Source organism: Nannobrachium achirus, assembly GCF_963921795.1.
Source record: "Nannobrachium achirus genome assembly, chromosome: 2".
NCBI lineage: Eukaryota > Metazoa > Chordata > Actinopteri > Myctophiformes > Myctophidae > Nannobrachium > Nannobrachium achirus.
This window is the reverse complement of record NC_137811.1, coordinates 52,669,015-52,694,156: the sequence shown is the minus strand read 5'-3', so window position 1 is coordinate 52,694,156 and position 25,142 is coordinate 52,669,015. Positions and strand designations below refer to the sequence as shown.

Genomic DNA, 25,142 nt, shown 5'->3' with positions numbered 1-25,142 from the left:
AAATCATATAGTGGGTTGCGAATAAATTCATTCTTATTTGGTTACGAAGTTCCCCTCACCAAGCATTTTAGTGATGTCAAGAAGTCTTGATGTGAGTGCAGTAAAAGAAATATAAGTAAGTTGTCTTACAATTATTAATAATTATTATAATTAACAAACACCATAATCACATAGGCCAGTTTTCTTGGGACCTGTGTTGACATTGTCACTTCTTTTTCACCTACAATAAATATACAAAAGTCATATAAAACATTTGCATATAACATAATATCTTTATTTTCCATTTCTAGCCACACATTAGTGACAAAAATACAAAAAGGAGTGGGAACTAAAATAATTATTATTACCGCCATAAAGAGAAGTGCCTCCTAATTTCTTTCTGTGGTTCCTTTACCAGCAGAGGGCACTGGTGCATTTGTTTTGTTGCATTAGGTTTTCTGTTTTTATTTTTTTATTTTTTTGTCACATCACATCTTTGATCATTGGTTTATTAACAAGATTTGACACCATATAGGCCATTATTTACATTTTGGCAATGCAAGCACTGAGTTTCTATGTTAGGAGGAATACATTTGCAAGAGTGGCCTCGCTGATCTTTTGAAACTCATAGTATTATGAGTTTCCATTTAGTGTCTGTTGTGCATTTTTGGCCTTTGAACCTGAGATGTGTCTCTTTCCCAGAGTCCACTTTTCTCAGCAGCAGTTCCCAACAAGCTTTCTGGAAATATCTGTACAATATACAAAGCCATTTTGAGAGTGATAATTAAAAAAAAAAAAAAAAGAATCTCAGACAGAGGTTAATACTGTCAGTACTACCAACCTGATGGCACTGACTTCCATACATGGGTACCATAATTACTATGAATAATGATATACTGTTGTGGAGCCCTGATTTCTCGTGCCTGTGACAGGCAAACCAAGACATTCATGTACCCGTACGCACACATATGACAGTTCAGTCTAACAGATGGAGTTTGGTCCTAGGAATCATCTGTTGGGCCAGCTCTGTTGCACATGAGTTTGGCTGCCAGCGATCCGTATGTAGTATTCTTTGCCTCAGGCTGGACTTTGCCTGTGTGCCTTCTCCCTGTGTGAACATGAATAGGATAGCACATCAGATGGTCATTACTATTGGGGCTACAGTCGATTAGTGAACAGATACATTCACTGCACTCTAACAAATGGAACATGTTTATAGTTCTTGTGGTTAGCAGGGGAAAGTGTCAAAAAGGCTTTGATTAAACTACATTTGTCCTCATGATGTTTATTGGACATTCTTTGAGTATAACATGCATTGAATTGTTTGATATTATAAAATATAACATGCCAATATGCATACCTGGAATCTTATCCATTGCAATAAAGGTCCGGTCTTGATGTTTTACCTTTGGTCTATTTCTGGCTATCAAGAAAACTCCAAGAAAAGACAGAAGACAACTGGGGGGAAAAAATAGTTTCACAGGGAGTTGGTTCCACTTAAAAGCATGCATACCTGCATGTGTGATTACTGATTACAGTAAATTAAGTAACTCTCAGTTCAGTAAAACTTACCCAAAAAGGAACATACAGATGTTCAATAAAGCCAGCCCTTCAAATTCTTGGTAGAACACAATCCCTACAAAATGTAAAAGAATTGTCAAGTTTAAGCTAAACATGTAAAACAAGACACACACACACACACACACACACACACACACACACACACACACACACACACACACACACACACACTGCAAAATGTACCCCTCACACAGGGGCCCTAATTAATGCACAGGCGCACAGGGCTGCAACCCAGGAGCTCCAGGGGGCCCGGAGGCCCGTAAGCGCCTAACAATCATGCACAGTATTCTTTCTCCATCCAGTGCCTGTACTGTGTTTGTTTCTGTCAATGCTTGACATATCCAACATTGACCAACTAACTGTGATAATGATACAATTCCCCAGAAGGAATTGGAATTTCCTCCATTTACCAGTCAGTCACACATTTTATTGATGATTTATCTAGTGTTTTTATTTACTGTTATTATTATGTTTTTTCTGTTTTTCTAATAAATTGCTCAATTGGTTTTGGTATGCGGCCAGGTCTAGGCCTGGCTCAGGGAGGAGGACGCCCCTGCCATGCATAGTCCACTATGGGCATCCTATAGGGGTAACTCATATTTTTATTATTATTGTATGATGTATGCTGTAATGTAATGTATTGTATTGTGTTTCACACAGGCAAATCCTTCTTTCACACATACAGCAGTATTGGAAAGGATGAGTATTGATATTGAACATGGTAGGGGACCATTGTAGGTGGACATTGCTACAACAATTTGTTTTATACAATAATGTATATTACACGCATAATCACGCATATTAAACGCAAATTAAACCGGCTTGTAGAATGGGTGCCATGCATTAAATCTTTTTGGATTGAATACAGTTGCTGCATGGTGACCAAATAGGTATTTTTGTTCATTCAGTCTCTTTTTAATCTTTTCTCTAGATAACTAGATAGCCAACTGACAAAGAATCTTCAACCTAATGAAAGCATTCATATAGAGACTATTACATTTCTCTATTTGACACTGTGCTTTGCTCATGCGTCAGCAGTCAAAGCACTAAGCAGTATACTGTATGCATTCATTACAAAAGCATCATCCAGTCACTCCATGGCAAAAGTGAGGACGATGCCCAAAACCTGTCAACATGTAATGAGGCTTCAGTGCTCTGACATAATGAAGCAGTTGGAGATTGTGTTATTATGCACACTTGCATAAGAACTAAGTATTTGAACTACAGCATGTAAGTGTGCATCTGCAAGAAATTGCTCTTGACCTCTTATGTTAGTTACACTTCTCAACTCAAAAAGATAAAAAGAACAACCAGAAGCCAATGAAGGGAGGGGAAAGGGGGAGACATGAGATGTGGCATGGTTGAAGACCAGGCGTGCTTAGGGCCCTGCCTTTTCTAGGCATGTTGGCTCAGAAACTATTGTTTATATATATATATATATATATATATATATATATATATATATATATATATATATATATTATTGCCTTTATTGATACAGTAAGCGGAGACCAGCAGGAAACAAGGAGAGAGAGACATACAGCAAAGTCTGTTGGGAACATTAGGAGCCTAGGTGCCTGGACCGTTAGGCCGGCCTGGGCCAGAAACACGACCATTAATGTGTCTTTCAATTGGGTAAAAAAAGTAAGTGCCTGCTATTGAAATTGCCAGTACACCTGCTGAAGAAGGGGTCTTGCCCAAAACGTCCATAAAAAGTCCGTTTGGAGTGCTGTCCTAGTCTTTTTACTTTTTTTCCATTATTTACTACTTTAAGGATCCAGCACCCAGTGTTGTGAGTTGAGTGCGTTATTCTCTTATTTTAGTCTAATCTTAATCTTATTTCCTGTGCCTCCTTTTCCACCCTTGCATAACTAGGAAAGTTGACTACAGTAGGTATGCTTATGTCCCCAGGGCAGATTTCCCTAGCCAGTCCTTGCTTTTAGACCAGTGACTGTCTGGCCAAAAGTACATTTTTGTAGCCATTAGATTGTTACCCATTTTGTTAGTGCTACTGCCAAACCTCTGCATTTATTTATTAAAATTTAACAAATTGAATCTTACCACTAAGATGCTTTTGGGGAAACCCAGTGAAGATAAGTACCATAGCTATTCATGAGCATGATAATGATCTCAGTATACAGTACATGGTATAAATAGGCTTCTAAAAACTGCTAAAGAGATACGCTTCAAGGATGAATCACCATCTTGGCACTATGTTCCACTCCTTTATGCTGTGTCATTAATAGATCTTTACAGCCTTTTCCCCCTTCATCTTCTTCCTCAGAAACTATTTGAAAAGAGTTCATTTCACCGAAATAGCGTTCACACTTTTTTTTTGTGAACCCACAGAGGAGGAAATCTACAGGCTGTGACAGTAGCATCAGTAAAGCATGTGATTGATTGACAGCAGTTGGGTTGGCATACCTGCAACAATAGCACTGGCGGTGAAAAACACAAAGTTGATGGGAACCACCTCTGTGGCATCGAACATTTTCATTGCCTGATTGAGAAATCTGTGGAGAAAGAAGAGACAGGCAGTCCAGCTCTGTTTTGAAGGTGAATAGAATGACCATAGTAACAGAGACAGCATAGCAGGCTCCTTATCCATTTTATTGGTCTAGTATCAAATAGTGTCAGTGTAAACAGGACCAACATATAGTATGTATGTTATACAGTAAAATCATCGGAGTTAGTTCATCAATCTTGTAACTCAGAGTGTACAAATGTAACCAAATGGACCTTTACGGACCCATTTGGTTAAATTTGTATACTCTCCTTAAATTAACACTGAGGATTTTACTGTGTGCACTCCAAATCTACATTGGTTCTGCTTTTGTTAAGAGATTGGGAATAACTAGCTCGGGAATAACTAGAATAGAATCTAGCTCGCAGTCACCATGATGGCTGAGTAAAAAAAGGGGGGGGGATGATGGAAAGGGAAAAAAGGTAGAAAGAGAAAACCTTGACTAACTTGATCTGGAAGACACAGGAGGCGATCATGACTACCAACATGACGTAGAAAATGGGGTAGATGAGTTGCAGAGGGCCTTTTATCGACTCTGTGATCATCCCCGATACAGCTTTTACTGAGATGACTGTCATAGAGGCTGCAACAACAAGAAAAGTCAGTTCAGGAGAAAAAAAAAAACATTTAGTGGCACATTTATTTTCCATTTATAGAACTCAGAAGATTCTATACATCCACATCATCTTCTCTCAGAGGAAAATAATATGTCGACAATGTGCTTATATACATTATACAGTATCTATTATATTACAGTTGATACAAACTAAATTAAGGTTCCTTCAACATGCTTCACTTATCTACCAAAGACAAACTTCTTTCCAGAAATGATAATGGGGAGGGGTATCGGTCAGTTTTTGGTAGCCAGGCAACAGAGCAATGTGCAACTGGCTGTAATGGCTCATTCGATAACCTCTGGCATCGATCACGTTGTTTCCACTCGTTCATTACCAAGCAGGGCCACAAGCAGCATCACAATGACAATGTGCTTCACTTTCCTCCTCTTGTACACATACAGCAGGATGCAGAACACTATGATCTCTATAAGCTGGAGAGAGTGAAAGACACAGAGGAAGAGAAGTGTGAGAAGACAGGGAAGGAAACACAAATCATTAATATTTAAAAAATAAATAACCTCACGGAATGGGTCCTTAAACCTTTTATCCAAAGCGACACTACACTTACAATTTTTACAGGTTAAATGAACACACAATATCGCAGTATGGAGCTATCCACGGTGGAAAAACCTTGCCCCAAACAAAATACATTTGGCAGTGAGCATTGTGCTTTAATTGAAACAAAACACCCTGGCAAACAAATTTAATGAGAGCAACCATAGGCACAGCTGTCCTTGTGAGTACAATAGCACTCAATTGTTAAAGGACAGCTGATAAAATGCCACAGGGCTCTAAATGTCTAGAAGGCAGGAGAAAAGGACTGTCAAAGCAGAAATGAGGAGAGAGAGTGCCGGGCTAAACCATGTCTATCATAAAACATTCTAAAATGTATGAGTATCCTAACTATACCGGTAGCTATATTTTATGATGTTATTCTTTTGGCTCACATTCAAATTATAGCTGTTAAAGGGGAAATTCGCTGGTATTAAACGTTAATTGAAACTCATCAAAGTGCAGCAATTTAAATAAACTTGTAGGCTGGCAGCAATGTTCCAGCATGAGCTGTGAAGAGCAGGTAACACATCAGGAAGCAATGTAACAGATTTTCACATCCTTCTCACAATAGAATGAGATTTCTTTTGTATTTAAATATCAGATGAAATATCATGATATTTGTGAGTTTAAATCATGCAAGTGTGAATGCCATACAGTATAATCAGCATTTTATGGTCATGATATAGACAATGACAAAAGGCCTAATTAGTAGTCCTTCTAGACGATGAAAGGATTTGACAATAATACGACCTTATGGAAATGTGGGGAGACAGTGATGGATAATTCATTGTCTTCACAGCATTGCTTTGATTAATAACTATCTACAATGAATCACATGTTGCTTAAGGCTCTTCCTTCATAGCCTGATGAGTATTCACAATGCATTCCTTCGGCTGGCAAAGAGCACCCTCTTTTTAGACTTCATCAATCAGTCCAGCCAGAGGCTAAGAGACACTAACTCCATGTGAAAACATCTACCCATCTAGACATCCATCCATACGCCCCCCCATTACCACCATATCTTTGAGCAACATTTTTTTCTGTTTTCTGTCTTCGCTCTTTTTTATAATGCTTTTTTTCTGTCTCTATGCATTGGCTTGGTTCAGCGGCTAGGACAAGATACAGGGGCAGACTGTGAAATATGGTAGGCAGAGATGCTGTGCTCTGAATAATGATGGGTGCCCAGTCGTCCTGTGTTTACACCACTGTCTAGTGTCTAGCACCCCCGATGAGCTGCGGGTGAGTCTCATTGTCAGTTCAATACACATTTTAATTGAGTTATGGATGGTCAATAGATTGTCCATCTATCAATAAATAATGAAGGAATTAATTCCCCCTTGAGAGTCGGCACAACAATCTTGTCACATGAACTATTGCTGCTTACAGGCCAGCAATATTTAAGGGACTATACGAGATAGGCATCTTTACAGATCCTGCTTGTTAGGACCCTTATGGGTCTGTAACTCCTGTATGTACAAGTGGAACCAAATGGTCCATTGGTTCCATTTGTACATTCTCAAAGTTAAATGAACACTGAACATTTTACAGTGTAGATCGGGGTCCCAGAGATAAAAGATTTATGAAATGAGGGTCCGTGGCCTATAGAGGGTATGCGCGTGACATCATCATCATACCCGTTAAGTTATGCGGGAATGCCTACTGAGTGGCAAAAACTACTTTCTGGTCCTGCTGACAGTGACAGCCCATACATCTAAACAGAAAAGTCCTATCTGATTGCATTTACGATATTAAACAACGTTAAACTAACTTTGCCACTCCATTTGCCACTCGATATGCCATTCACTTATGCATGCGCATACCCTCTATAATGTATATCAAACCAGGGGGTCGTTGAAATTAAAAGTTGAGGATCCCTGGTCTAGAGCACTGGTTCCCAAACACTGGATAAAATAAAAATCTAATATATTCCATCAATTAGAAAACAAATGTTTAAGAAGTAGTGAAAATAGCCGATCTACCAGCTCACAACATGGCAAGAAGCGACGCGTTGTGTAGATCTGCTGTTTTCACTAGTTTGGGTCCCGGGCAAACGTCTAATTTCTCTTTTGGGTCACAGGCTAAAAGGTTTGGGAACCACTGGTTTAGAGGAACATACGAGGTAAAGAAGGAAGTGCCAGCTGATGATGTAATACTGGACCAGGCTGGCAGTGATGTGTGTCGATTTGTGGGGGGCAAAGGTCACCAGCACATATGTTCCTGTTATGGCCAGAGCGCCACCTGTGGAACAGAGGATGAATCATAATAATGTAATGGTTTTCTCTTAATATTTAGGGTGATTAAGTGACACTGAATTAAAAGATCACTGTTCCACATAGACCTTAAAGGAGTCATCCAGACCAAAACACATATAGGGTTAAATCTGTCTTTTATCATACCCCTTTATACCTGCTTTAGTCGATTTTTTTCATAGCTGCCCCTGTTGCTAGATTTCGGCTGCCCCTGTTGCTAGATTTTGCGGGCCCTCTCATAACTAACAGAGTAGATAGACTTTATACTAGTGCGGTTATTTCGTCAGCTTCAAAGTTAGTATTTTTTTATTGGATTGTGTTTACACAACGTCCTGAGACCAACCAAACCGCTGTTTTGACCTCACAGGCACCCTTACTTGTCAAACGGCTTCTGCTCTGCACCAGAGCAGGGAGAGGAGAGGCTAGAAAGGGAGGGGAGGGAGGGGTCGGTTTGACAAGTAAGGGTGCCTGTGAGGTCAAAACAGCGGTTTGGTTGGTCTCAGGACGTTGTGTAAACACAATCCAATAAAAATACTAACTTTGAAGCTGAAGAAATAACCACACTAGTATAAAGTCTATCTACTCTGTTAGTTATGAGAGGGCCTGCGAAATCTAGCAACAGGGGCAGCCGAAATCTAGCAACAGGGGCAGCTATGAAAATTGAATAAAGCAGCTATAAAGGGGTATGATAAAAGACAGATTTAACCCTATATGTGTTTTGGTCTGGATGACTCCTTTAACTGACTATAATGTATAATTATGTCTGTGTATTGGAATATATGGTATTGATGGATGGTATTGATCGTAGCATAATGAAAAACAATGTCAGTCAACATTACACACATAAAAAGGAAATACACGCAGAGCAAAATTAATCCATTTAGGCCTGACCTAAGTTTTCTGAATTAAGTAAAATATTATTCAAAAATTACAAAAACAAATATGTTACTATGTACTGTACTACACTAAAATGTGTTCCCAGCCTGAATGGGTTTTAACACAGACTTTACTGCGTATGTAAATTTCCATTCCTTGATAAGCTTTTAGAAAGAATTGCGCTGTTAATTTCAGTGACACTGAGAAAATAGTCAGCACTCAATGAATGTCCTTTTCACATTCCTTCCATTACTGTCTCGGTGAGGTAAATAAAACTAGTTTCATGACATTGTTGGGCCTTGGACCTTGAGACTTTTGTTTAATCCGGAGTGTTGCGGGCATTCTGCTTTGCAGTGCTTTCTCTTTTTTAAATTAAGCATTTTAATTAAGACTGAGGTACTGATTTCCATCCTTTGCCAATCAAAGCATGACACTGCCTTTTGCTGCACTGAGATGTGGTTTACAATGTGAATCAGGAAAACAAATAATTTATCTCCTAGCTATATTTACTTACCAACAACGTCAGAGGCACGCATTGTTTCCTTGAGGAAAAGCACAGATATGATGGCACTGGCTGGGGAGAGAAAAGGTAGAAATCACACCACAATCAGGCTTGATTCAGCCACCATTCACAATGCACCCTACCTTGTAATTTGAATTCTAACATAGTAATAAATACCTACACACCCAAACAGGCAGCAGGTGGATTCAACAGAGCATGCGCGCAGGGGGTAGGGGGGGACGGGGGGGATTAACACCTCCACTTTTTTTGGGTGGGGGGGATATCCCCTCCAGTGTTCAGGAGCTCTTTAAATTTTTAAAATCGCTTCATAATTGCCCGATCTATGAGGAATCAATCTGCAGTTTTGCTTTGCTTCATATAGATGCGTGATCGCTGATCGCGATGCGTCATTCCAATTTAGCCAAATAAGAAAAGAAAAAAAGCTCTCGAAGCACTATAGGCTATACATGGCATGTTGACAGCTTTTAAGTCTAAATATGTTTTTTTCGGACACACACATGTACAGTAGGCCTATGTGCTACAGTTCAAGGACATGCAGCAGCCGTCTGGCTGCCATTACCTAGGCGCTGAATTAAGTAATTAAACAGCCCTATTCTTTTACATCTCTGTCATTTTTGGTCTAATTTTACAAATGTAAATTTCTAAATAATAAATGAAATGTATTTATTATTACTGTACTCAATATCAAACTAAATCAGGTGGGATATGTTTTATTTCGTTTAATTAGGCTACTGGTTCCATCAGATTCCCTTTTTTTTTGGCAGGAGGCCGCCGTTCCGTAGCCTATTAACTCTCTTACTGCCAGATTATGTATTTATTTATTGGGTTTGGCGCCATCAAAAAGCGGCTTACCTTTGCAACGTTATAGTAGATTTTAGAGACTTTTTTTTTCTTTTTTTTTTTTGCCTTATATTGCTTGGTAGGCTGCGCTTTCGCAGGCCAGCCAGCAGAGGGGGGCGTAATGCCATTAATGTGAATGTGGCCGCTTCCTTTTCCCATACAATGGGGAGAGGAAGAGCACACAAAGCCCCAGGGCCTGAGATAATCAACACGGAAGCAAAATGTTCTCCGTTGATGTCAACGCATAATGGATTTTAAGAACATCACTGCTCGCGATGTGATTACAGTAGACGGCGGCACGACCCCTCATCAGCTTACAGTCATCAGACGAGGTAAACGAACGAGCGCCGTATTGGCCGTCCTCACTCGTTAAAATTGGGGCGAACAGGAACGTTCAAAGCAGAATAAGAGTTAATTAATAGGCCACTATGCGTCCATTGTTCACTCAACAAGGCCAGCCTATGTCACACTGACACGCTGGCATGAGATGAGAGAGACAAATAGATATGTGGACGTGACAAAAAAAAGTATATTAATATAGCCTTCTCTCTCTCTCTCTCTCTCTCTCTCTCTTTCTCGCCTTTTTTTCTCTATACGCAAACAATGTCGGTTCTAATAAAACAGACCTTATTGAGTGTGAGATATTTACAAGCATGATATCACTGTGATATGTGAATAAGCATTAGCCCCCCCATCCTCTGGTTTTATGCCAGTTAAATGGAATGACAGACAAGCTTCTGATTGGTGAATGTACCTACAGCGGTCATGCCATCGGTTTCCTCACACGTTTCCATGAAAACACACCCATGAATAATTTTTCACGTGGTGAGCACACAATTACGATCATCGCAAATCACATAATCAGCTGCTGAGCGTTATTCATGCGTCAAACGCGATCGTCGGCAGTCGGTATCTCCTTAGCACGGGCATTAATTACCGCCTTCTTAATTGGGCCCTGAGTAGTTCTCATTTCAAGGCGTATTACTGCCCTCTAGAGGCACAGTCCCACCAGTGCAGTGCAGTCAGCTCAGCTCAGCTGTTCTGAATGAGTTTAATTAATGCAACGCGATAGTGACAAGCAGGCAGGCAGTGGCAGAAGGAGACCGTCATTGCAGGTGCTGGACCTGCTGCTGGTGTGTGTAGGCTAGTCTCACATCATTCTCAGTCAAAAAACCAAAAAACGATAACGTCGTTCTTTAAATCAAGCAACAATGTAAGTACCTTTGAACAGATGCATAATGGAAATGCAATTTCGTTTGTCAACACATTTTAAGTTACGTTTCCTCTTGTTACTGTGGGGGGGATACAGTAACAAGAAAAAAAAATGCCTTGAAATCTGCGTAAAACAACTGTGTAATTCAGCTCAAGTGGAGGGGATATGTCCCCCCCTCCTCGGGGCAAAAGTGGGGGGGATATCACCAAAAGTGGGGGGGATACCCCAAAATTTTTCACCTCCCAGATGTGTCCCCTTCACTTTTAAAATGCCTCCTGCGCCCCTGCAACAGAGCCTAATTGCGACTGACGGTTGCAGTTTAGTATGAGAAACGGCACATCATGTCTCTGGCCGTCTGTCCGTGTAGGCATGTACGCTTTTTTACGGTCTATGGGTTCGCCGCTCTGACATCACGCTCTGTCATCACTGATGTCAGGGGATCCACACTAACAGAATCCCTTTTATGCCCATATATGAAGATCCCTAATGTCATCAATATTAAGCCCATATCTAACAGGACTTATGGGAATGCCCATATGGAGGAAGACAGCCCATATCTGTGTGGCTGGTTCTACAGACAGGGATCTCCATATATGGGCATAAAAGGGATCTTATGTATGATGTCAGATATCATAGACGTCATAGGACTTTCACATAACGAATAACTGAGTAAGCATGTTTGGGGTCTCCATACAGTACATGGATCTCCATAATGGGTAACTGGTCCGATATACTGTACATCACTGGCCAGCAAGGTCGCTTGTCGCCCTTACTAGTATAATTTAAGCTATGCAGTGAAAATGTCTTGGTACTTTGCGTGTCACACTGTGTGTCTCTATATAAAACTACATAATTATTGATTGACAACACACTGATTCTTCTTCTCTTTTTTTTCTTCTTTTTCTTCTTCTCCAGATAAAATTGACTTTGATTCAACATTTACTGTAGGACAAGCTAATTTGAGAAATGTGATTGTATATTGGCCTGAAACTATAATGGTTATGGCAATAATGCAAATATATTGCTACAGTAGATGGGAATAATCAAGTTCTACAGCAATGAAGTCAAAAGGAATTGAGCAATGCATAAGTGACCATGTGGAACATTAGTAGCTCTAATAAATAGCTGGCTGAATAGCAGCTGGACTGAATAGGTTCCATTTGCAGTACCTAAAAACCATACACATTTGCACTCAAAGGACCTGAAATGAAATTATTTGTATCTGTTTTGACAGATATGTACACAATGATGTTAATGTATATGCATTGCTGTTAGTATAGTAACAATCTCAATCAATCAATCAATCAATCAATCAATCAATCAAACAAACAATCAAACCTGTTATTTGTGCATACAGTACATACTGTACACACACACACACACACACACACACACACACACACACACACACACACACACACATACATGCAAATACACTTAGGGACCCAAACCACACACATATAATTATTAAACACTGGTTCCTGTTAGTCAGTTGTCATGATAATCAAAGTAACACATTCATCTTGGCACGGTTCTGTGAAAACGCATAGATAAATGGAGCATGTTATTTACAAGAACCAAAGTATGCTTGTTGGAAGATAAAAAACCAAAATGTCATGCTATTTCATGCCGTATTTATATGAACTCATTCATCAGTATCATTGTCAAAGGATGGCAAGCTGAAAAGCAATCAGTTTCACATGAGCTGAGTGTCAGATTAGTCTTGTTAATGTGTCTCAGTGAAAAGCAGAGAATGTAGGCTGTTGGATAAATTTGGTTGTCACAGAAACAAACAAATAGACAGTTAACAGACAGGCAGGCAGGCAGGCAGGCAGGCAGGCAGGCAGGCAGGCAGGCTGAGACACTTAACCTGATGGTATGGACAGAGGCATTGTAACATTTAACTCTTGAGAATGTACAAATGTACACTCTCACATTTGTACAATGTCAGTAAACAGACAGGCTGACATACAAACACAGAGACGGGATCCTGAATGATATTAACTCCAGCCAATTTTTACAGACTCGGATTTGAAATTAATACTGAGGATTCAGAGTGAAAGGGATATGACCAGAGGCTACACCTCCAGAACCACCAGAATGAAAGATTAGCAACACAAAGTCATGCGTGACGGAGCTCAAATGCCTCAATGCATCAGAGAAAGGGAGCAAGTCATCTGACATTTAGGCTATCACACACTGTGACAAATGGATTCTTACATGAATATTGAGCATTACACAGTAGCATGCTCATAGTATGCTTTTTATGGTTTTGTCTCCAAACAGTCGTTTACAAGCAGAATGGCTACTATAGAGAAGTAAAGGGGTTGGAATCCACTTGTAATAAGGCATAAACTGTGAAATGCTCAAGTACCTGATAACAGAAATATGACAATTTAACTTCAGAAAGTAAGCTAAACACCACTTTAAGGATAAGAACCGGTGCCTCTCAGACAGACAATAGCAGCATCAAAAGAGAAAAGGCTGGAGGACGCGGCTCATCTTAGAAACGTTTAATAACTTTGAATAGGTGCCAACAAGCAAGATAGAGCAGTCTTCTTCAGTGTCTTCGTAGATCTGAAGAAAAAACTATGCTGTTAAAACATCAGTCTTGCTTGTTTGCACCCTATTTGATGACAATTTAATTGTCTAATCCAGGTAATTTAATTACGGCATCTCTTCTAGAGGCTAACACTATTCATACAATCAGTCATCAGCACATTCACATACAGCGAGGAATGACTTGATGTGATGATAGAATCATTAACGTTTTAATGAAAAATGTATTATTATGCAGACTATCATCTTGCAATGCTCATGATGAACCATTCAGCTAGCACTTGATCTTAATATTTCACTTAAACTATACTTTGCTGATCTGTACTTTGTCCCCTTCTTTTTTCTCCCTCTACAGTAAATCTCTTCACCTACAGAATAAATACAAGCTCACAAAACGTCACAAAGCAACATGTTGTCAGCTTGTAGTTCTGCTCATAAGTTCTCCTCATAAGACATGCCCAGAATAGGGACGTTAGAGTTCATGTGGTTAACATTTCATCTAACAGGCAATGTTCGTTTTCACATCGAGAGCTCCTCTTTTGCTTCTGGGACCAGCTGGATCTAACAAGTAACCATAGCAACGCCATACAAAGTCAGATTCTCAAGGATTGCTTATATGAAATGTAGCAACGAGAACCTCTGGGGTGCAGACAGAGTCCTGTCACCACTATGTCACCACACACTGTTTGTATGACTATACACACACACACACACACACACACACACACACACACACACAAGCAAATGTATCGCTACAGTAGCCTATTACGTGTGTGTGTGTGTGTGTGTGTGTGTGTGTGTGTGTGTGTGTGTGTGTGTGTGTGTGTGCGTGCGTGCGTGCGTGCGTGCGTGCGTGCGTGCGTGCGTGCGTGCGTGCGTGCGTGCGTGCGTGTGTGCGTGCGTGCGTGCGTGCGTGCGCGTGTGTGTGATGGACAGTGTGTATAAGTGCATGTAGTGTGAGTGATTAATGTGCATGTGTCAGATCCTTCATGTTCTTTCTGTGATGTATAGAAGTGAACTCCTTGGGGAAAACACATCATGTCAACACCACATGACCCTGACAGCCAGGGAGGAATGAAAGCAGTTGTCAGCACCAAGCAAGGCCATACATTTGATCTCAACCTCAGCTGTGCAGTACTTTCACAAGGTCCAAGTAACCTCGCATTACCACACTTTCCCATCAAACTCATTTTCACAACTAGAAGAAGTGCTCTTCCGAGCACAGGTCTCCACCAGGCCACACGTGCTGGTGGTGCTATAATAGGCCAATGTAAAAAGGGTGGCATGTGTTCTTCACCAATCTTAGACCTTTCATGGCGCCACCATGAGGCTGATTTGAACAGTTTGTAGTGTAATTTCTTCCTTGGCATTTTGCGAATGTGCGTGCACAATTTCATTACAATTGCAGTGTTTGATTTGAGGCATTTTGTTCGAAACGGATCAATCCTGCAAAGTTTGGAGGCCAATCTTAGCCAATCAGGATGGAATATTTAATATGGGACAGATCCGTCTTGATCATATGACTAGAGATACTGTGTACTGATTTGTGTTAATTTTGGGTAAAATCTGAAGGAATAATATCCAAAAATGTGTCTTACATAAGTCGGCCTCCTGGTGGCGCTATAAAAGGCTGATGTTGGAGTTGGAGTTATAGGTAAAACCACGAATTGGCCTGTTCTAGCGCCACCATGAGGCTGATTTCAAAAATTTTAAGTGGAATTTCTTCCTCGGCCTAGTGGGAACGTGTGTGCGCGATTTCATGTTAATTGCACTCTGCGTTTGTGATTTGAGGCATTTTGTCAAAAACGGACCAATCTTACAAACTTTGAAAGCCAATCTCAGCCAATCAGGATGGAATATGGACAATCATACAGATCCATGTCGATCACATGACTGTAGAGATACTGTATACCGATTTGCGTGATTTTTGGACAAAATCTGTAAGAGTACAGGCCAAAAGGTAGTTTTGCACAAATTGGCCTCCTGTTGGCGGTAGAACAGGCCCATGTGAAAAATGTGGGGCAGAGATTCTGAATTGGCATCCAGGGAGTGCGCTTACAAAGTTTGAAACTGATCGTTGGAGTTATAGGTAAAACCACGAATTGGCCTGTTCTAGCGCCACCATGAGGCTGATTTCAAAAATTGGCAACGCCAGGCAAGCCTCTATATGGAGATCCCTGATGTCATCAATATTGAACCCATTGGAATGCCCATATATATGGACACATTATGTGAGTCTCATGTGGTCTATAACATAAGACTATCTATGATGTCAGACGTCAGTTATATCAATATTTGGGGAAATATTTTGTACACATTTGTCCACATTTTGTCCAACTTAAACAACCAACCACAACTCGAATCATACTTGCAAACAAATGAATTCCGCCCTGTACGAATTCCGTCCTCCTACAAGGTCGCTTTTCGCCCTTAGGGCGTCTAACTGGTATACTGTAATTATAACATCTGAATAATGATTCTATATTCATTTAAATTCCACCAACCCCAATCTTTCCCAAATGTTCCCAAAATATGACATGGTGATGAATGAAGAAAGAGTCCATGGCCTGCTCCATATAGCAGTATTTGAGACAGCGCTGTCAGTCCTAATAGAGACTGGTGGTTTCTATGGAAGGAGACTGAAGTAACTGCGCTCCACAGAGCGCAGATGTGTCAGCCGGGAGAACGCACAGGGACATCAAGCATATGGCAGGAGCATCATCTCTCCTCTCCTCTCTCAATATATTCATTGCTCTCCAATATCATCTTGTAAACATTCCTCTTATCTATGTTCCATCTTAGCCCCCTGCCCTTTCTCTTCTGTTATCCCTCCCCTCTTATCCTCATGTCTCCTCTACTAAGGACCCCCCATTGTCAGCCCCCTCTCTGAGTTGTCACACTCTCCTGAGACGCAGGCACAGCAGGGAGAGTGTGTGATGTTTGTATTTGTATGTGTGTTAGCTACAAAACATTGCTATTAGGCAAAATCAATACATCTATTAAAGTAGTATGTTTGCATATATGCTCAAGATTTAAGTATTCCAGTCAGTGTTGCCAGACGTACGATAATTATCGTATTTGTACGATAATTTGACCCTCTGTACGATGTACGATCAATAATTCCAAAAATGCCCAAATGTACGATAATTTCGGCATATCATCAAAAAGAGCGTGAATTCACTATTTTCCCTGGCTGCTGATCTGGGATCTGGTTTGGCTTCTCAAAATAAGCCAGGAAATCAGTCAATCTGACCCTAGATCTGTACTTGGAGGCATTAAAAACACTGGTTGCATCTTTCCAGACCAGTTTCAGGCTTTTATTTGTGTAAGCTCCAAGAAGTTGCCTGCCTCCACACAGCATATCTGATGCGTTTTTGTCACGCAGGAGTATAAAACGAGGTCGTTTCTTACACTAAAAACGCATTTTTGGGTGAAATTACGTTTTTACGCGAGTGATTTCTCTTTTTTGGCCGTGTACGATAGTTTCATGTCAAATACGATAATTCTGAGCCTCCGGTACGATAATTCAACATTTCCCATCTGGTAACACTGATTCCAGTACACTGTTCAAATCGACTTTTCTTTAATGTAATCCATATACTGTAGCATACAAAATATTGCCATGAACGACATGCCTTGCATTGTGCCGTCTTCAGGTTAGCTCTGGACTAAATGTGTGCACACGTGTATGCCAGACAGCATCGCACAGCCTTCCCAGAATTGTGAGTACTTTATGTCAATGTGTGCCTGTGCAAATGCCTCAGTTAGCCTTCATCAGAGATGGAGTTGCATTGACAGGCGGCAACCTGCACAGCCTCCCTCGGCTCCACCTGTCAGATGTGAGGTCAGACCATGTAATGACTGCAGAGTAGACAACATCTTCTCTCCTTCACTCCTTCATCTCTATCTCTCACTCCTTCATATCATCATCTCATTAACCCTGTCAGACATTCTGGTTCAGCTGAGCATTTACATTTAGCTGTAGCCTTCTCACTGTGTGTGCAGATGCTAGACCGAACATGAAGGAGAAGGAATGTGTTATGGTGAATAACATTATCTGCCTCCTATTTTTAAGCAAATGTGATTTCATATTGTGAATGTCTGTGTCTGTCTCACAATGTGATATCAAGGTTTGATGCAGAGTTAATTCTGTTCGGTTGATATGCATTGCTAGGCAATTCCTTGCCATTTGTAAGGCAAGAAATATATAGAACCAAGAGATATTGTATAAAAGAGATCACATGTTTTAAGGTAATAATATTTTGTGACTTGACAAGAAGCTGAGTGAATGTTTAGAATTAGAATAATAATAATGTTTCAGACATATATAGAGCTTTTCTAGTTCTTCAGTCACTCTCCATGAGGGAAAACAATCAGTTGTGAAAAGCGATCGGGTCTGAAGAGGTGGTTTTTGAGGTCTGTTTTTAAGGAGTCTTTTCCAATGAGAGTAAGCAGCAACTGAAAATGCCCTTTCAACATCAGTTCAGCACTTTGTCTGGGTAGCTCACTCGGTATAGCACTTACAACTCGACTTTGGACCGCAAGGTTCTGGGTTTGATTCCTGGCACTGCCAACTTAGCATATGAGTAACAAGGCCTGCAACCAAGACGAGCGTTAAGTACTGGGAACTGATTTGCATTCCACCTCAACAATCCATCTCCAAACAAGGTCTTTCAAGTCTTTTATTCAGCCCATTTATTCGTTGGGTAGACATGAGGCCTATAGGAAAATGAATTGAAGCGTCTGGCAATCTACTGTACTGTATGTGACTCACTGTCACCTCCAGCATAGTAGTGAGAGGTTAGATGGCCCGGAGGTTGCAGCTCAACCTGTTCAATATTTGACCTATCATTACTGTATTTACACTGAACAGCTGCCAGCTGTGCCAACCCAAAGATCTGCAGCTCTTTGATTGGGCAGTGCCAGCAAATGGGGTTGTATTGTATATTTCATTTATTTGTTGTGAATAATTCTAATGACACGTATTAGATTCAGTCAACTCCACTCTTTCTCACCTATCTTTCCTAGAAAACCGGAAATTGTGCGAAGGAATCTTCTGAATCAAAGTATTTTTGGAGAATAAAATGAAATAGAGAGCTTTGGACCACTTTGTTGGGTATCATTTATTTTTCATTTTCTTCTCAAATGCACTTCACTTTCGGGCGACCGCTGGCCTACTGGTCCAGGCACATACCTACCACATAGGCATGGATGCCTGGTGGCGGAGGCGCCAGTTCCATTCCCAATCCTGACGACCTTTGCCGCGTGTCACTCCCCATCTCTCCCCCCATTTCCTGTCAGTCTACCGTCCTATCAATAAACGCCCCCAAAAATAATCTAAAAAAAGGCACACTAATGAATACATTATTGAATCCTGGGGAGGCCCCCTGATGCCCACCTGTAATGTGGCGTTTTAGCAGCTACTAAATCTACAGAGCTGCAATCCAAGTTGAACTGGCTTCAATTGCAGCTATACAAAGCTACTAACCAACCAAGTAAAGCCTTGTCTAAACATTTCCACTCACCTGCTTGTAATGGGGTTAACAAATTATTCCTGTCCTCTAGTTCCATGTTCTTTTTAAACCCAGGCTTTATGTTCCTTTATATTTCTTACACTCGTCGGACGCACGTCAACAAGCCTGTTGATCAGCACTTCAACAGTGACTCCAAGCCAAATACATTGCTTTGTATCTTTTGTAGCTGCCAGTGTGAAAGCAGCATAGGAGTGCATGCCTCATAGTAAACAGATAGATAGTATTTTCAGTTGTGTGAGATAAATGCTCACACAGGCTTTTGTGACAAAGAAGGAGCTGGAATAACAGCACCAAATACAGACCTTAGTGTTATAAGATAGGCCATTCTATGTAAAATTAGCTTAGTTGGGTGTGAAAATATACCATTACAGTAAATAGTAATCAATGCACTGAAAAGTACAACATTAGCTCTTTCCAGACCTTTTGAATTCGTCGTGAAAATGATAAACACCAAAGTCCACCTATGGTACTTTGCAAGTAAATCCTACAATGAGATATGAGTATGGTAGTACTCGTTGTACGTTGTGAGCTTGTATATCTGCTATTTTTGGTGCGCAACACCAGCGCACAACTACTGTACATGTAAGTATAAATCCAGCTTCATTAGGGCAATAAGACACTCCACACAACAGTATTTCTGTCTTAGACCAAAAGGAAGTTACCATTTCTCCTGCCTTCATGAATGATGAATAATGTGTCAACCTGTCACTTCAGCGTTGGCAGCTGCCAGGCTTGACAACCAAAATAATGTAGGAAAAGAGTAATAAGGCAGGGCCTACCAATGACAGATACGCAGCCCAGAGGGGCTATGAGTGAGGCCGGGGCGAAGCCGTAAGCAGCAAAGTTCCCAAGTTCCCCAACACCCATGAGAACGACGCCACACCACCACAGTGCCGAGGTGTAGTAGGGTTTGGAGCCACGCTGAGACTGACGCACATGGGCATATTTCTGTTAGACAGAGAGAGAGAGAGAAATATGAACTAGAGGGTTTACAGCAGTAAGTCAACTTTATCTTTACAGCTTAATGTAACCAAATAAGAAAAACATTAAAATGAAAAACTGGGGCACAATAGAAGAGGTAACAAAGTAATCCAGTGCTTACGTGTTTTTCACACTTCAGTGAGGGATAAAAGGCTTTCCACATAAATAAGTCCAATGCGGGGTGTCTGGGGTAAAGAAAGTTCCTGACCACCACCATGGAAGCTGGAGTTTGACTCCTCCACGGTGCCTCCAGCTTGGCTGGGCACCCAAAAGAATATATAATTGTCTTTTCACTTTTTGGGTGAACTTCTAGACGTATATTCTGTAAAATACTGATGAGAGTGTGCTGAATTGAAAAATAACTGAAAGAGGAATTAAGTTTGTTTGGCTTAGGGGTGGCCGTAGTTGAGTGTGAAGAGAGGCCGTCTGGGACTCATATACGGTAATTGTCGGTTCACCCCTCCAGCCAGCCCAGTACATATCTAAGTGTCCCTGAGCAGTTTACCCTCCCCATGCGCTCAAGGTTTTCTTGATCGTCATGTTTGTGTACAGGAGTAAAATCATTTTGTTCTGCTTCTTCACGCAGCTGTAATAATTACAGCATTAAATACAACAAGGACAATACAATGAGGAATAATCTAGAAAAAGAAGAATCATCATGACCATTTGAGCAGCCATCAGCTGGTTGAATGTGAAACTGAATTTCCCCCATGGGACAATAAACATAAACATACCTTTTTACATGGGAAAACTTGCTCTTTATATAGCATCAGCATTATACTGTGTTGATAGACCGTTTTGGGTGGCTGGAATCACCGATTTACCTACCTGTATATTGAGAGAAATGCTGATGAGGACATTCCCACATATGGAGATGATGATTCCCAGAAGATATGTCTGTGGAAACAAACAACAGAAGAACAACAGATGTGAGATGAGAACGCTCCACCAAACACCCCATAATCCACCCTGCATGCCCTACTTCCTGCTGTTTGATAAGCCATTACCAAGACAACAGCAGGCAACATTAGGACATCTAGCAGTGTTCAGTTTAAAAGGCAATGTGAAAGTGTGTGTGTGCGTGCGTGCGTGCGCATATTATGCTTCTGTACCAGTGGACAACTTCCTTTTAAAGTTTAGTCGCTTTGTCATTGTGATCACATCTTAGTTGGATGTGCTGTGGTGAACAGAATGTAGTGTGGTGTGGTTTGTTTGTGTGTGTGTGTGTGTGTGTGTGTGTGTGTGTGTGTGTGTGTGTGTGTGTGTGTGTGCGTGCGTGCGTGCGTGCGTGCGTGCGTGCATTAGGGGTGGATATTGGCAAGAATCTTGCGATGCATCACGATACTTGGGTAACGATGCAATAGTATCACGATATATTGCCAATCTTTGTGATACGATACTATTGCGTTACTATTCGATATATCAGCTTTAAAAGCTGAAGGTGCTGCTCTAATGTTGTTGTTTTCGTCGTTCAGCCATTTTCTCGAGACCTCACTCACTGAACCGTGGGAAGGGGAAGTAGCTACTTTAGTACAGCGACATCTAGAGGCAGCGGAGTGTCAGGACCGGACTTCTACCATTGGTTCCTATGCATGGGAACATATTTTATTTTCCTCAAAGTATCGCAATACTACGGCCTGAAGTATCGATACAGTATTGGCAAATAAACTATCGCAATGTATTGCCATATCGATTATATTGCCCACCCCTAGCGTGCATGTGTGTGTGTGTGTGTGTGTCAAGTTTCAGTGTGGCTGTCTATGTGATTCAGATGTTGATGATTTATCCCTCCTGGGTGGGGAGGAATACGCCAGTCCGACGTCTCATTGCTCCGACTACGTGGCTACACGTGTGGTTAGGGTTAGAGAAAGGGTTAGTAATGGCACCCACCTTTGTTACCATAGAATATTTCCCATGAGCCAGAAACACCAGAATCTCTCCCAGTCATTACAATCATAAATCCAGAAAGTAAGTTGCTTCTCTCTTTGAGGCCTGACTATATGGGAGTTATTTTGCAGCACAACCTTCAGTTGCAACGCAACACACTGTATAATTGACTAAACAAGAACAAGATAATCTGTGAACCAATTATCTCCTGTTTCAGAGATATTCTGTGCAAGCCCCAAATACGCACCCTGTTTAGAAGCTCAGTCATTCATTCATTTACAGCAAATACATTTATAGTTCATTCAAATAATGCCTGTGTATAGCTGTGTAGAATAAAAGAGATGGTAGTGTGTGAAGGACTGTAAATTATGAAGAACTAAGGCCTGATTGTTGTGTGCAGGTGTCGTGCAACGAAAATAGCTGATTTACAAGCTCACAGCATGTCACGCTGCGATGCGTTGTGAGCTTGTTGATTGGCTATAGTATTTTTGGTATAGTATATCTCAGACTATTAAAGAGGGAAGCGTGATCACTGTAAAGGGAGAGGTAGCAGCAGCTCACCACATCCGTGTAATTCCAATGAAAGATATAAGGTGGGTGGAGGCAAATTAAAGTGCAAGACATAGACACAAAGAAAGCAGTTAAACTGCCAAGAGTATTTTTAAGAGGTAAGAAGAAAAATAAAGAAAGGAAAAGAGTATAAGAAATCCTTAGAGAGGATTAAGCAAGTCAGAGAGTGGGGAAATCTGTGCCAAAAAGCATAAAGAGAATAAGCTAGTAAGACTAAAACAAAGAGACAGAAGAGAAAAGAAAAGAGGAAGAGAGAGAAATAGGGCATCTGAGACAGAGAGAGACCCCCTCAGTCATTCACAGTAGGGATAGTCTTGGCTTGGTGTGTATGGTCCTTGCTATCACCCAATTCCAGAGGTTCTCAATCGGGGTGCCTTATAGCCGCATGAAAGAGCTTTTGGGATATTGTCTGAAAATATGCATGTAAATTACAGCAGAGATAGCTTGTCTGTAGGTGAACTGCAAGAGTCAAATGATACCATGATGGATGGAACCATCATGATATCATGGTATCTTATCACCGTCATCCTTTCCTCTGGTCTCGATACGCCACAGGAAAACAGCTTATCACAATACATCACTCAGTAAGACGCTCTATTCTCTGTGGAGCCACTTCCATGAATGCACTTTCTCTTCAGCTTTACAGTTACGACCGATGGAGTATCGTTTCACAGTTGCGCTAGTGTACTGTAGTCATGTTACCCGAGACTGGAATACACCTCTTGGGAGAATTTAATTCTCATACAAATGAATTAGTTTCACAATTTGTGTACCGTATGTTAGTGGGAGCACGCCCGCATCGCCCACATCACTGCGCACGCCCGCATCCGAAGCTCATTGTGTTAAAATTATAATATTAATCAGGGGTGATGGATCCTTGAGTGGTTTAACTATAATGCTTAACAACCTTGCATTGTGCAGCTTTGAAGCCACTTGACAAAAATAATGTTCACACATTGGTCTCTGTTTGTCTAGCTCATCAGCACAGAAGTAATACAGAGCACTGCAGAGCTGTGGGCCTGAAAATATGATTATGGGTGTAGTTCACTTCAACACAGTTTAATAACTTTTATTTGAATGAGACAGACACACAGGGTAGGCTTTCATTTTCCAGTGTGTGCCCTGCGTACAGAGAAGAAATAAATAAAATACCATTGCTATGCAATAACAAACTATATTGAGAGGTGGCATTTCCATAATTTCGTAAGCTTTAGTCACAGTACAATACATCTCAACAAGATGGCACAATATAAAGTCATTTGCAACTGGTCTTCAATTAGTTTTCTTCTCAGTTCTCTCGCAATTACATACTGTAATAATGTATGTGCTCCTGCCACAAAACAACGATGACATCCACAGAGAACTGATGCCAAGTGTGTGTGTGTGTGTGTGTGTGTGTGTGTGTGTGTGTGTGTGTGTGTGCGTGCGTGTGTGCGTGCGTGCGTGCGTGCGTGCATGCGTGCGTGCGTGCGTGCGTGCGTGCGTGCGTGTGTGCGCGCGCGTGTGCACAAGCATGCAATGTCAGACCTAAGTGTATTATGGGGTGATATGTTGACAAAGGGAGAGTGAGCAAAACGGGAGGGGGAGAGAGAGAGAGAGAGAGAGAGAGAGAGAGAGAGAGAGTAACTGTGCATGCAGCCAACCCAGCATGGTAGCAACACTGGTGATTCATGATCAGAGCGATGACATCATCAATCAGGCCAGCGGCTCTCTGTTCACTAAACCAAGATCAATAACCTTGTCCAACTTTATAGGACTGTTTAAGTGGCCTGCTGTCTTGGTGGTACCTTGGTGGAGTCTATGAGAAGACCGCTGCTTAATGGTGAGAGGTGCCATGGGCCAGATAATATTAGGTTAGGTTAGCATTCACCAGTGTCGGCAGGTTAGCATTTCACCAGCGTAGCATTCACCAGCGTCAGTTTTACTGAGGTTAGGATAATATGATTAGGGTTAAGGTTAGGTTTTGGTGGTCGGGTCTGAAATTGGGTGGTCGGAAAAATGACATGGCACCTCACAGACAGCACGCAGATAGAGACCCATCTTCCCCCAACACTACATTTAGTTTAATTTACCTCAGATCAACCTCAGCCTGTTCGGTGGCAGCTCTGGTGGGGAAGCATGAGTAGTACATACAGTCATAATATGCAAAATTGCAACAGAAACTATTTTGACTGCTCTAGAATAATATAATGTCAACGACCAGAGATTTGGAGAGGGAATGGAGAGAGATATCATGTGGTGATTGCATGCCCATAGAACTTTGAGTATGAAAACCGGTGGTGGTCTCCTGCGAGGTTGAAGGAGGCTGATGGAGCTGCAACAGTTGCAATGGTTGCTCTCCATCCCTACTTAACGCTGAAGACAGCAATGCCATGCATCAGCTGACAGGGTTGAACCACAACACTGGCAAGTAGAACAAGGACATGACAGATGCAAGATGCTTGTCTCACCTGCTTAAGGACACCGTACTGAACTATCTCCAAGAAAGACACCCCTTCTCCTCAGATGCAGGCTAGTGCATTTTCTCTGTCAAAGTTGATAAAGGCCAACAGGCAAAGGCCAACAGAAATGGCATCCTGGCTACCAGCACGGATGGACAGACAACTGCTGAGTATACATTAACAAATAGTTAACAGTCACATCCACCAAAGACA

At 41.2% G+C, this 25,142-nt stretch overlaps 1 protein-coding gene across 1 annotated transcript in view; it reads right to left on the bottom strand.

The window, feature by feature from the left end:
- Nucleotides 1-916: 916 nt before the first annotated feature.
- Nucleotides 917-25,142, bottom strand: part of nipal2 (NIPA like domain containing 2) — a gene marked incomplete at its 5' end in the record, with an annotated part of 28,194 nt that continues 3,968 nt past the window's right edge. The window contains 10 exons of the mRNA XM_080752850.1: nucleotides 917-1,087; nucleotides 1,340-1,437; nucleotides 1,552-1,615; nucleotides 3,985-4,073; nucleotides 4,532-4,667; nucleotides 5,036-5,132; nucleotides 7,373-7,494; nucleotides 8,896-8,955; nucleotides 19,830-19,998; nucleotides 20,860-20,928. Coding sequence (XP_080608976.1) covers nucleotides 981-1,087; nucleotides 1,340-1,437; nucleotides 1,552-1,615; nucleotides 3,985-4,073; nucleotides 4,532-4,667; nucleotides 5,036-5,132; nucleotides 7,373-7,494; nucleotides 8,896-8,955; nucleotides 19,830-19,998; nucleotides 20,860-20,928 — 1,011 coding nt within the window. The 3' untranslated portion in view covers nucleotides 917-980. The remainder of the gene's footprint in view (nucleotides 1,088-1,339; nucleotides 1,438-1,551; nucleotides 1,616-3,984; nucleotides 4,074-4,531; nucleotides 4,668-5,035; nucleotides 5,133-7,372; nucleotides 7,495-8,895; nucleotides 8,956-19,829; nucleotides 19,999-20,859; nucleotides 20,929-25,142) is intronic.